The 14,092-nt window shown below is 51.3% G+C and overlaps 1 protein-coding gene across 1 annotated transcript; it reads left to right on the top strand.

Annotated features, from left to right (window-relative positions):
• Positions 1-4,673: 4,673 nt before the first annotated feature.
• SMIM45 (small integral membrane protein 45) lies at positions 4,674-4,930 on the top strand. Its single transcript, XM_064285215.1, has one exon. It carries the CDS (start codon positions 4,674-4,676, stop codon positions 4,878-4,880), a length of 207 nt encoding a protein of 68 aa, XP_064141285.1. The 3' UTR covers positions 4,881-4,930.
• The last annotated feature ends 9,162 nt before the right edge of the window (positions 4,931-14,092 follow it).

Here is a 14,092-nt window from a genome sequence, read left to right as displayed (position 1 = left end):
GGCCTGGTGCCTGGTCCTGGGGACCCAGGCACCATTGGTGCCACCTCTACTTCAGGGAGTTATCAGTGGCAGATAACAACGCCTAAAGCAGTGCAGCAGGTGAGAGCTGGCGGGGAAGCAGAGATGAAGGTGCACGAGGCCTTCCTGGAAAGCCCACGCTACACTTCCCCGGGACCTGGGCAACACAAGCCAGACAGAAGAGTACCTATTGTGTGATTCAGTTTCCATTAAATACAAATACTGGCAAAACTAATCGATGGGGATAGAAATCAGATCAGTGGGTGCCTTCAGGAAGGGGATATTGACAAGCAAAAGGTAGGCGGGGACTCTGGGGTGATAGGGAAATAGCCTGTATCTTGATCTGGTGGTGATTGTCCAGGTGCAAAATAGGTAAAAATTCATCACATAAGATCTCTGCATTTTACTGTATGTACACTACACCTCAATACAAAACAAATCCCCCTGTGAACACGAACTCACCCCCACTGCTCCCCATATGGTAGGGAGGACCCCCACCTCCATTGCAAGCCCCCCAGACAGTCTCAGAGCAGGCAGAGTGTCTGTGACATGGGGGACCCAGGGTCCCAGAGCCACCTTGCCCAGAGCCCTTCCCACCTGCTGGTCCTCAGATGTCTGGGAAGGGTCTCCGCAGGGAGGTGGTTCCTTGAAGGCTCTTCCCCACCGTGCACTGCCCGCAAGTGGCTCGGGCTTCCTGGACTGCTCTTTCCTGCTGGGACAGTAACCACTGCTGTTTATGGCATGCTCACCAGGCGCCAGCACTCTGCAGACCCTATGTCTACAGCACAGGTGGAGGACCCAAGCTCAGGAAGCAGGCCCCTCACCCCTACCCCCTGGCTTTGATTTCTAGCTCAGTCACAGAGGAGCTGAGTGACCTAGAAGAGAGGGTAAGGGTGTCACCTCTCTGAGCTGTAGTTGCCTCATCCCAAAATAGGCTCTCAGCACCCACCCACCCACGAGGCCTGAATAATGTGTGGGCTGTGCCTGGCGCGTGGAGGTGCCCAGGGCGGGAGGGCCTCGACTCTCTCAGGCCGGACCCCTGAAGCCTGGGCTAGGGCTTTGCCCTGCCGTTACTGTCTCTTGCTGTGTGAAAACAACACGCTGAAACAGTGTCTGGCACATAGTAAATGCGGCGGAACGATGTGTCCAGACTCTCAGGCTCGCTTCTCCCCTCTGTAACGTAAGCCCCTCATTGGATCTACTAGTCCCTGCCTCTGTGTCCCCACCCACTTGCCTGGGACGCCACCTCTCTCTATCCCCAAACTGCAAATCTCCAAAGCCTCCCAGCTGCCTGAGCTGGGGTCCACCCCCCTCAACCCACCAGCCTTGCACCCCAGTGGCCCACTGGGTGGCTCCCATCCCTCCCTGCATCCCCCAACCCTGCCCTCCCGGTCATCTGCTGTACCACGTGCACAGTGAGAGGGATCCAGAAGAGAAGGCTGGTTGCCAGGGCAACGGAGGATGAAGCCCTTGCTCTGCCAGGCTACTGATTGGCTGAGACAGGTCCCGCCTCCTGCATCCTGAGGGTGGGGGACAGAGGAAGGGTCTCCATGGACAAGGAGAGGTACCAGGGTGCAGAGCCTATCCAGGACTGCCCCCTTCTGGCCCGGTCAGAGCCCCCGGGCCTGGGAAGCTTCATCTCCTGTGGAGGGCACTGGCCTCGCCCTATCTCTGCCTCCAGCCCCCTGGGCAGCAGCAGATGGCAGTGTCTCTGGGGACAGCAGCTGTGACTGAGTCCACGGGCCGACGCTGAGCTGCTCAGGCCGAGGTGGTGTGCTCAGCGCAGAGCCCCCGGAACAGGCATCTGCAGGGTGTGAGGTGGGTCTGCGGGCACTCGGGGGGCATAGAGGGGTGCTGATGGCTTGGGAGGCAGGAATAGGGGCTCTGCAGCCCTCACACTGCCCGGGTCAGCACCGTGGCTGAGATGGGGCTGGAAAATTCCTCATAGATCATCTGTAAACCCCCCACTCTCCATCACTATGCACTGGGGACCTGAGGCCCAGAGAGGGTGAGGAGTGGCCCAAGGTCACCAAGAAGGCCAGGGGGGTGTCTGGCTTCTCCACCTCTGCCAGTCTCCCGAGAAGCCAGGCAAAGGTCTGGGGAGCCTCAGTCTGCCCCAGAATGTCTGAGATTTTGCTCACGGGGCTGGAGATGTTGGGGGACCCTAAACTCAGCTCTGCAGACCCACAATATTGCAACTGAAATGGTTCTGCTCCCTGCATCATCATGTTTAAGCCGAAAGGAGTCTGGGTCTTGGCTGGGGCTAGGGGAGGGGGTCCAAATCCCCTTGGCCTCAGTCAAACTGGGCTAGAGCAGCCTTCCTGCCTGGGACTTGGCAATTCTAAATTCTCTCTCTGGCTCTCCAGAAAAGCAGAGGGTTGGAGGGTAGTGGGTCCTGTTCCCATCCTGCTAGCTGCTAAAGCCCTGACTTTGGGCAATTAGCGCATGCTCCATTTTACTCCTCCTTGAGTGGGGCAACCTTGAGAGGCTGTCTGGACTTGGAGCAGCCAGTGACCTGGGGGCAGGGAGGGGCTCGGGGAAGGATGCAGCCCAGGAAGCAGCATCTCTTCCTCCCCAGGGTTGCAGGTCACCTCGACAGACCCACCTGGAAGTAGTGGGCCAACAGGAACTGCAGGTTGGAGACAGAGGTCAGAGCAGTGGGACTTCTCTTCAGCCTCCACTGAGGCCACCTGTCCATGCATCTGCTTCCTCCCTGGTGGGCCTCCGCTCACTTCACCCTGCTCAGGTATCTTTCCCCACCCTGAGGACTCAGGTCTCAGGACAACACCTGGCTTGGGGTCCAGCCCCACCTCTTTCTGGCTGGGTAACCCAGAGCAAGTTAGTGAGCTTGTCTGAGCCTCAGTTTCTTCATCTGTAAAATGTGGACAGTAACACCTACCCTATATGCCCATTGTAAAGTTCCTGAAAGCCCCTCAAACAGTGCTCTCCCTGTGGGGCAGACAGAAGTGGGGCATCTCACCTCAGGGAGGGTTTGAGAATGCATTAAATGAGCCCCACTATATCCCATTCCTGGAGGAGATAATCTCTGATCTGAGTTTTGAAGTATGAATAGGAGCTTGCCAAGTGAACAAGAAGACAAAGGGCGTTCTGGGCAAAAAGAAGGCACCTGCAAAGGCCAGTGTGTGCAGGTGATGGACAAGCAGTTCCATAGGATGGCCTGTAGGGTGGGAGATGAGGCCGGGAGGTTGGCAGGAGGCAGATGTGGGAGCCATTGGGCCATTCTACAGAGTCTGGGTGTATGGCATGTTTGTGAAGCATCTTACACTGGCTACCTTCCAATTTCCTGCTTTCTCCATCTCCGGTTCACTGGAAATAACAATGTTGTTGTTATTGGGTGCTGTCAAGTGGATTTTGCCTCATGGCGACCCCATGTGGCAGAGCAGAATGGTACCATAGGGTTTTCTAGGTTTTTTTTTTTTTTTTTTAATCCTTACTGGAGCAGATTATCAGGTCTTTCTCCTGAGGAGCCTCTGGGTGGGTTCGAACCTCTAACCTTTCAGTTAACAGCCTACCACTGTTACACCACCAAGGCTCCTCAATAACACCAGCTAATATTTATTAAGTGCTTATTCTGTGCCAGGCATGGTACTAAATGCTCTTTAGACACTATCTCGTTAAAAATTCACAGTGACCCTGAATTGTACATGTAGATACTGTTGAGATGTCAGGTGTTTTGTTATTTATATTTTCACCGCAACTTAAAAATCATTCACAGTGATCTTTGGGAGAAGGTCCTATTTCTATCCCTGCTGAGGAAACTGAGTCTTGGAGAAAAGCAAACTTACTGTGAATCACTTAGTATGTGCTAGGCACTGTTTCTAAGCATTTCACATAAATTAACTCATTCAACAGTCACAGCAGCCCTATGTCCTTGCTACTATTGTTATTCCCATTTTACAGATGTGGAAACCGAGGTCCTGAGTATCTGGCCCAAGTTTTTTGGCTAGTAAGTAGTGGAAACAAGACTCAACCCAGTCAGCCTGGCTTTAGTGTCCATGCTCTTAACCAGGAAAGCGCGGGTGCCTATGCTGACCCTGCTGATATCAACCAGGTGCCCCAGGGATGGTCAGTGAGTGCAGGCGGCTGGGCGCCCCCCACCCATCTGTGGGAGGTGGGGCCTGAAGAGCAGCCGCTGCTGCAACAGCGCAGTGAGGGCCAGCCCCGTGGCTGGGGGCAGGGTGGGGGGGGGTGGGGGGAGGTGGGGGCCTCTTTCAACCAGACCTCCTGAGCGCTCTGCACGGCTGCATCCAAGGATTTGTAACCTCACTGAGTCCTCACTAGCACCTGTGAGGAGGCTCTATTAGTTTCGCCTTCCACAGGAGAAAGCTGAGCACCAGAGAGGTTAGGCAGCTGGCTCAAGGACACACATGCTGGAAAAGGACTGAACCAGACACAGAGCCGGTTCTCAGCGGCTATACGCCTCCTTCTTAGAGGGTGAGTCGGCCTGGGTGAGGAGCCTGGTGTCAGGAGGCCTGGGTTGACCAGGCACTGACGGCCACCCTCCTGAGTCTCTGTCTCCCTGTCTGTAAAGGGACGCTTGGGCCTCCTGGCTCGGGTTGCCTGGGGGCTTCCCTTGGGCGGGACAAGGGGCGCTTCTCCGACCCTCACGCCCGTGTCTCGGCAGCCTTGCCGCAATGCCGCACTTCCTGGACTGGTTCGTACCTGTCTACCTGGTCATCTCAGTCCTCATCCTCGTGGGCTTCGGCGCCTGCATCTACTACTTCGAGCCGGGCCTGCAGGAGGCGCACAAGTGGCGCATGCAGCGCCCCCTGGTGGACCGCGACTTCCGCAAGACTCTGATGGTGCGCGACAACTTGGCCTTCGGTGGCCCCGAGGTCTGAGCGGGCCTGTGGCGCCCTCCCCGTTCCTGCCCAGCCTGGAGACCCTCCGAGCAGAGAAGACTGCCCTCTGGTCCTCCGGGGATTCCTCTGCAGCCCAGCTTGGGGAGCCCGGGGTGCACCAGGAGAGCCCTGGCTGTGGAGAGATGGAGCACCTGGTGTTATTTCTTCTGGAGGCCCGGGGCAGGCTCTCCGTGTCCATCCCGCCCACCCTCTCCTGCTCTGGGGACATTCCCACCCGCCCCCAGTGCCTTTGTGCCGTCTAGAGCTCCTGCTTGCCCCTGCCTGTTCTAGGCTCGGGCCTCCAGTTTCCCCACAGTCCTGAGTCCCAGGTTAAACTCAACTACTCTGCCCAGTGGCACTGAGTGTGCCCTGCCCAACCCTGCAGTTCCCTGTGGCATGGGTCTCAAAGCTGGCCCTAAGGAAAGGGCCCCGTTTCACGGGACATCTGCTCGGTTCAGCCCAGCTCTAACTCTCTGGGGTAAGGTTTAGAATGGGTGAGGTGGGTGTGGCTGGGGGTGTGCAGAAGGGCAAGCCCATATGGGAAGGTGAGGTGTGTGTATATTTGCATCTGAAGGAAGTGAGTATGGATAGGGAGGTGAAGAGCTGTGTGTGAGAAAGACTGGGGTCCCAGGCAGGTCAGGAGGTGGTGGGGATGGGTGATGTGGGCTTTGTGGGTGGTGTGGGGACTATCTCCCCACTCCTTTCTCAGCTAGACTTCCCTACCCTTGCCCCGGCCCCAAGGATGAGGCGGCAGGCAGGAGCCCCTGCCCCCACCCTGTTCTGTAGTGCACTTCCAGGAGCCCAGCCCTCTCTGAGCCAGGGCCCCCACCAGGCCCCAAAACACCCTGGGTCCCTCTTCCTTCCTGGAGCCTCTGTTGCCTCATTTTGGAAGTAAATTGGCAACCTGCCTCGCCCTCCTCCTCTGGAGTTTCCATCCTAGTTTTTTCACAGTAATAAAGACTTCACCACTCTCTTTGCAGCATGGTCTCCTTTCCTGAAAGTAGGATCATGTCTGTCATCCCACTGGGTCCTCATAAAAAACATGATAGTTCAATATCCCCATTTTAGAAATGGGAACACTAAATCTCAGGGACGGTGGGCAGGGTTTCTCAATAGTGGCACTACTGACACATTAGATCAGACAGTTCTTTGTTGTGGGGGGCTGTCCTGTGCACTGTAGGATGTTTAGCAGCATTCCTGGTCTCTACCCACGAGAAACCAATAGCACTCCCCCAGCCCATGTGGTGACAATCAAAAATGTTAACTGGAACCCCTGGGGTAGAGTATCAGTTAGGATATAAACTCAGACACAGGGACACCTAACAACAGGGCCTTATACCAAATAGAGTTTTCTTTCTTTCTCATGGTACAGACCATAGGGAGGGTGTCCAGAGCTGGTTTGGCTGTGTTGCCCCAGGGCGGTGTTCAGGGACCCAGGCTGTGCCTCTCTTGTTGCTTGCCATGTCTGGGATGTTGCCCTGGTTGGGAGCATCTGAGATGGCTCATCCAATCCTGAGCGGCAGGGAGGAGGGTGGAAGGCTCTGTTCTCTCCCTTAAGTGAAACTCCCTGATGGCTGCACCCATTACTCCCCTTACATCCCATGGGCCAATACATATGACCACTCCTAGTTGCAAGGGAGGCTGGGACATAGCTTTAGCTGGGTGGCCATGTGCCCATGTAAAATGTCTACCTCCTTGAAAGAAGGGCAGACAGCTACCATCCTGTTTTAGTGGGACTTGCCTGAAGCTATAGCCAAGGGCTGAGATTTGGATCAGATCTCCAGACCCCAGACAGGGGCTCTTTCCTGCATATGCTCCCTCTTGGGAACCAGGGAGTAGACAAGGTACCTTCTCTTACCTCGAGGGGCTGGGCTGCTCTTCCTCTATCGGGGCAAACCCAGAATTCTTTGAGCTGTTTCGCAGAAGCAGGACTAGGGTGAGGCCATAGAGATGTCTGTGGTGCACCATTTGAGGAAACACCTGCTCTCAGGGTCACACCTGAGCGCCTCCTTAAATGTTGTGCCCTTCCCTCCCCCCCTCCCCCCCACCCTAGGCCTGGCCCTGCTCTCGGAGTTTCACAACCCTAACCTCTTATACAGCAGAGCTTGGAGATTTTGACACACTCCTCTATCACACTAGGTGGCTGCCAGGCAGGAATCGTCTTCCCCTCAATTATCACCTAGGACACTTCCAGGTACAAGTGACAGGGACCAAACTGAAAAGCCATTGCCACTGAGACGATTCCAACTCACAGCAACCCTATAGGACACAGTAGAACTGTTCCATAAGGTTTCCAAGGCGGTAATCTCTATGGAAGCAGACTGCCACATCTTTCTCTAGCTGAGCGGCTTGTGGGTTGGCACTGCCGACCTTTAGGCTAGCAGCGGAGCGCTCAACCACTGCGCCACGAACAGATTACATAAAAAGGCCCAGGTTCCAGACCGGGGCTCGGCTGAACCCAAAAGCTCAGGTATGTCACCAAGACTCGCTGTCTGTCTCCGCACTGCTTTCCTTTGTGTGGGCTTCATTCTCAGGTGGACGATCTCCGCGTGGCGGTAAAGTGACCCGACACCCCCAGCCTTACACAGCCTGTGATTTCAGGAGAAAGAACGTCCCCGCCTAGTTCTAGTAAGGCTCAGGGAGTGGACTCGCATTGGCCCTCCAGGCGCACGGGCTCAGGAGATGGCATACTTGATTGGCCAGGCAGCTCTTGTGCCCGCCCCTAGAGCCGGGGGCGGAGTCAGCTCTACCGGTCACGTGGACTGAGAGTGCTTGTGGCTGTCACCAAAAGAAGGGGAAGGGGCTGGGTGGGCAAAAACGGGAGAGGTATTGAGAACACTGCTTTCTAGAGGAGAGGAGAAGTGACCCACCCAGAGGCACCCAGGAGGTTATTCCCAAGTGGGTCTGGGACTAGAAGTCTGAGTGAGGGAGAGGGTGAACAGGAACCCCAGAGGGTGGTAAGCCAGTGAACTGGGGTTCTGAGTGTGGGCTGCCAGGGCAGGGCTGATGGAGCAGAGGTGGGTGGGTTTTCTAAAAACCATGGGAGGGCGGGGAGCCCTTTGGATGCCTTTTACCTCACCCGATGCAAGAAGGGGGGCAGTACCACTCACTGGGCTCGCTAGCCCCACACGGCCTCCGTCTCTCACGCAGTACTGGACCCCAGCGTGTTCTGAGTTCCCTTCCCAGAGGGAATGAACTCCTCCCGTTAGGCACTATGATGCTCTGTGTTTCACCAGTTCATTTTCTTCTGACTTTTTTTTTTTTTTTCCTTTTAAAAGTGGAGCCGCAGAGAGGGAGGAGGCTTAATGCAGATCTAAGTGAGTGGGGTGGGAGATGCGGGGTGAGAGCTGGGAGGGAGGCCAGGACTTGAACCTTAGTGCTGCCCTGTTTATCAGAAAACCGCTTCCCAGCCTGGGTCAGAGGCGGGACTGGAGAGGGCCAGCTAGCAGAAGCCACGTGCACTAGTTAGGACTGCTGGCTGCAAGACACGGAAAGCCAATTCAACTAGCTTAGGCAAGAAAGGGAATTTTTTTATGAGGGAACTGAGGTTTCTGGCCTTTTAGGACTAGGAAGGGGCAGGGGCTCAAGACAACTAGAACCAGGCGCTCAGACCCCCTTAGGATTCTTTCTTTGGCCATTTTTCAAATTTTTTACATTTCTGCCTCTGGGCACCCACTTCATTCTCCCTGAGCTCCCATCTTGGAAAACATAGCAGGGGTCAACAGCTGGCAAGTTTGATAGCTCACAGCCCCAGCCACTGGAGAGAGAGTTACCTGTCCCTTTCTCTGGCTTCAAGTCCAAACGTCTCAGGGAAAAGATTCACTGGCTCATCTTAGAACAAGTGCCCATTTTGAAGCCATTCACCTGACGCTGGGGGCAGAGTCCTATGTATGCCCAGCTGGGGAACAGGGCCCACTTGACCAGTCAACATGACCCAGGCTCAGGCCAGCTGTCTTGGGAATACATGGATGTTGTGGGAAGAAGGTGGGCTTCAGAAGAAATTACATAAATCGCCCCCACCCCCTGTTCCTCCACACCAAACAAAACCCTGTTAGAGGTGGATTGGGACTTGACTGGCTGAGCCAGGGAATGTCTCAGGCTAGATCTGGCCTGTACCCAAGTTTGATTTGTCTGTCACCATGTTTTAAAGAAAAGTGAATTAGTAGCCAACACTGAAAGTCAGGAAATTTCACATTAACATCTCCTTTTCTGGCTTCCCTTTAAAAATCAGAAATTCTGGTCACTCAGCCTGAAGTGTGAACCTTTCATGGTTACCAACTCATGGCTTCGGCAGGGAAGGTGTTGTCCTTGGCCCAGCTCAAGGGCTCAGCGGTGGTCTGTCTTCCTCACAGGAGAGCTGCCTCCGTCCAAGGGCTGCAGCAAGGCCTCCATCCAGACTGCAGGACGAGGAGCCTGAGGCTCAGAGATAGTAAAGGATTTGCCCAAGCCTTTTGCTCTCAAACTTGGATCTTTTCTCCTTGTCTTTTTGTTGTTGTTAGGTGCCATTGAGTTGTTTATGACTCAAAGCAACACCATGTACAACAGAATGAAACACTGCCTGGTCCTGTGACATCCTCACAATCGTTGTTATGCTAGAGCCCACTGTTGCAGCCACTGTGTCAATCCATCTCACCGAGGGTCTTCCTCTTTTTTACTGACACTCTACTTTACCAAGCATGATGTCCTTCTCTAGGAACTGGTCCCTCCTGATAACATGTCCAAAATACATGAGAAGAAGTCTCGCCATCCTTGCTTCTAAGGAGCACTCTGGTTGTACTTCTTTCAAGACAGACTTGTTCATTCTTCTGGCAGTCCATGGTATATTCAATATTCTTCGCCAACACCGTAATTCAAAGGCGTCAATTCTTCAGTCTTCCTTATTCATTGTGCAGTTTTCTCATGCATGATGCGATTGAAAATACCATGGCTTGGGTCAGGTGCACCTAAGTCCTCAAAGTGACATTTTGCTTTTCAACACTTCAAAGAGGTCTTTTGCAGCAGATTTTCCCAAATCTATACTTTGTTTGATTTCTTGACTGCTGTTTCCATGGGTGTTGGTTGTGGATCCAAGTAAAATGAAATCCTTGACAATTTCAATATTTTCTCCATATGTCATGATGTTGCTCATTGGTCCAGTTATGAGGATTTTTGTTTTCCTCACATTGAGGTGTAATGCATACTGAAGGTGCAGTCTTTGGTCTTCATCAGGAAGTGCTTCAAGTCCTCTTCACTTTCAGCAAGCAAGGTTGTGTCATCTGCATATCACAGGTTGTCGATGAGTCTTCCTCCAATCATGATGCTGTGTTCTTCTTCATATAGCCCAGCTTCTTGGATTATTTGCTTAGCATACAGATTGAATAAATATAGTGAAAGGATACAACCCTAATATGCACCTCTCCTGATTTTAAACCATGCAGTATCCCTTTGTTCTGTTCAAACGACTGCCTTTTGGTCTATGTACAGGTTCCTCATGAGCACAATTAAGTGTTCTGGAATTCCCATTCTTCACAATGTTATCCCTAATTTGTTATGGTCCACACAGTCGAATGCCGTTGCATAGTCAATAAACCATAGGTAAACATCTTTCTGGTGTTCTCTGCTTTCAGCCAAGATCTATCTGACATCAGTAATGATATTCCTTATTCCACGTCCTCTTCTGAATCCAGCTTCAACTTCTGGCAACTCCCTGTCGATGTACTGCTGCAACTGCTTTTGAATGATTTTCAACAAAATTTTACTTTTGTGTGATATTAATGATATTGCTTGATAATTTCTGCATTCTGTTGGATCACCTTTCTTTGGAATGGGCACAAATATGCATCTCTTCCAGTCAGTTGGCCAGGTAGCTCTCTTCCAAATTTCTTGACATAGAAGAGTGAGCACTTCCAGTGCTGCACCCGTTTGTTGAAACATCTCAGTTGGGTATTCTGTCAGTTCCTGAAGCCTTGTTTTTCACCAGTGCCTTCAGTGCATATTGGACCTCTTTCTTCAGTATCATTGGTTCTCGGTCATATGCTATCTCTTGAAATGGCTGAACGTCGACCCATTCTTTCTGGTACAGTGACTCTGTTTATCCCTTCCATTTTCTTTTGATGCTTCCTGCGTCGTTCAGTATTTTCCCTGTGGAATCCTTCAATATTGGAACTCGAGGCTTGAATTTTTTCCTCCGTTCTTTCAGCTTGAGAAATGCCGAGTGTGTTCTTCTGTTTTGGCTTTCTAACTCCAGGTCTTTGCACATTTCTTTATAATACTTTACTTTGTCTTCTTGAGCTTCCCTTTGAAATCTTCTGTTCAGCTCTTTTACTTCATCATTTCTTCCTTTTGCTTTAGCTACTTTATGTTCAAGAGCAAGTTTCAGAGTCTCTTCTGACATCTATTTTGGTCTTTTCTTTCTTTCCTGCCTTTTTAATGACCTTCTGCTTTCCTCATATATGATGTCATTCCACAACGCCACTGGTTTTCAGTCCATAGTGCTCAATTTGTCAAATCTATTCTTTTTTTTTTTCCTTGTACTTTATTTGAAGTTTTACAGAACAAACTAGTTTCTTATCAAACAGTTAGTACAGACATTGCTCCATGACACTGGTTAACAACCCCATGACATGTCGACGCTCTTCCTTCTCAACCTTGGGTTCCCCATTACCAGCTTTCCTGTTCCCTCCTGCCTTCCAGTCCCTGCCTCAGGGCTGGTGCGCCCTTTTAACTTGTTCTGTTCCATGGGCTTGTTCAGTCTTTACTTGAAGGGAGAACCTCAGGAGTGACCTCATCACTGAGCTGAAAGGGTGTTGGTAGGCCATACTCTCAGGGCTTCTCCAGTCTCTGTCAGGCCAGCAAGTCTGGTCTTTCTTTTCGAGTTAGAATTTTGTTTTACATTTTTCTCCAGCTCCGTCCGGGACCCTCTGTTGTGATTCATCAGAGAAGTCAGTGGTGGTAGCCAGGCACCATCTCGTTGTACTGGACTCAGTCTGGTGTAGGCCATAGTGGATGTGGCCCATTAGTCCTTTGGACTAATCTTTCCCTTGTATCTTTAGTTTTCTTCATTCTTCCTTGCTCCTGAAGGGGAGAGACTAGTGGAGTATCCTAGATGGCAACTCACAGGCTTTTAAGACCCCAGACACTACTCACAAAAGTAGAATGTAGAACATAGTTTTTATAAATTATGTTATGCCAGTCGAGCTAGATATTCCCCAAGATGATGGTGCCTACAGCCCTCAGCCCAGTAATTTGGTCCCTCAGGCAGCTTGGCCTTGTTCTGACAGATGATATTGAGCTTCTCCATTGTCTCTTTCCACAGATAAAGTTGATTTGATTCCTGTGTATTCCATCTGGCGAGGTCCATGTATATAGTCATCATTTATGTTGTTGAGAAAAGGTATTTACAGTGAAGAAGTCATTGGTCTTGTAAAATTCTATCATGTGTTCTCTGGTGTCATTTCTATTCCAGAGGCCATATTTTCCAACTACCAATCCTTCTTCGTTGTTTCCAACTTTCACATTCCAATCACTAGTAATTATCAATGCATTTTGATTGCATGTTTGATCTCCTTGTCTTCCCAGAGCTTATTACATAAGTGTTTATTTACACCTGCCCTTCCCCTAAAGGAACCAAGAAGGTTTCAGCTGAAGGATCCACGTATATGGGGGTAAGAAGGAAATATAACTCTTAATTTAATGTTGTTACTTTTACTGAGCTTTCCAGCAGTCTAAATGAAAGGGGAAACACAAAGGGGGCATATCATTCTTGTTATGTTATATAAGGGAGTGATAGACTATTCATGAGAGGCAAGTTTTCTGGTTCTAAATATTGAAAACACATGCCTCAGATGTGATATTGAGAGCAACACAGCAGATCATGTCCTCAGCAGGCTTTAAAGCAGGAGGGCTGGCCCAGATGGCTGAGCCTAAAAAACAGGCTGGTGCCCATGGAGGCAGGATTTTTCCATATGCCAGGGCATCCCAGTGGGCCTGACTGGGAGCAACTTGAGGTTGGGGCTGGCACATGGTCAGTCTTATAAAACTGTTTTCATTTAAGTTGTATGCCCGTGGGCACGTTCCTTTAGTTCTGGGAAACACAACTGAATTCACCAAGCATATCTGTGTACCAGGCACTGAGAATCACAGACGACTAAAGTCCAGATGAACATCCCCTGCTGCTGCCTGGCATTGTGCTCAGCTCATGCAGGTTCTCTGGAGAGAGCTGGTTATTTTCACATCCCTCCTGCCCTGCCTGCCTTCCTCGGCCAATGTCGAAGGAGATAGTGGGGAAGAAAGCGCTGCATACGTGTTGAGCATCATGTCACCACCCTCTGGGTCTTTAAAGAGGCTTGTCAAGCACTTGCTCTAAGCCAGCACTGGGTCTGGCACGAAGAATACAAAGACAAAGCAGATAAAGCTTCTGAATCAAAAGAGCTCAGTACCTGGAGGGGCAGATAGATATGTAATCAGATGAAGTACACAACTGTAACTACAGCAAGAGAAGTATGTATGAGAAATTTACTAACTCCCGGGGAAGGGGGTCGTCAAGGAAGGCTTCCTGGAGGATGTGGCTACTAAGCTGGGTTTTGAAGGCTGAAGAAGAGTTTTCCCTGTAAGGAGCAGAGGAGTCTGCAAGTGCAAAACCACAGAGGCGAGAGAGAACCCAGCTCTTTCTGAGAACTGTGAGTTGTGTTGCGTGGTTGGAGCACAGAATGCCAGCGAGTACGTGGTGGGAGGGGAGGCTGAACAATCAGAAAGTTGGAGAAATGCAGATGGTGAAAGGCTTCATGGGTTCTGAGGAGTGTGAACTTTGTCCTGAAGGCTGTGGGGGAGCCACTGACTTGTTTTTAGCAGAGAGAGGCAGGATCAGCTTTGTGTGTCAGCCCTGGCGCTGTGTGAAGGGCAGATTGGCTGGGAGAGTGAGCTGGAGGCAGATAGGCCCATTAGGGAGCTGTGGAAATCTTGCCAGACAGGATGATGGCAAGGGCAGAAAACAAACAAACAAACCAACAAACCCATCAGCATCAAGTTGATTCCAACTCATAGCAACCCTATAGAAAAATAGAATTGCCCCGTAGGATTTCCAAGGCTGTAATCTTTATGGAAGCAGACTGCCACATCTTTCTTCTGCAGTGACTGGTGGGTTGAACCACCGACCTTTCCGTTAGCAGCTGAGTGCTTAGCCGCTCAGGGGCTCCTCGAGGGCAGGAAGGAGGGGACATATTTGAGAGAGATTT

This window comes from Loxodonta africana, chromosome 4 (genome assembly GCF_030014295.1).
Source record: "Loxodonta africana isolate mLoxAfr1 chromosome 4, mLoxAfr1.hap2, whole genome shotgun sequence".
Taxonomy (NCBI): domain Eukaryota; kingdom Metazoa; phylum Chordata; class Mammalia; order Proboscidea; family Elephantidae; genus Loxodonta; species Loxodonta africana.
The sequence above is the reverse complement of the archived record's forward strand: the minus strand, read 5'-3'. Positions and strand labels throughout refer to the sequence as shown.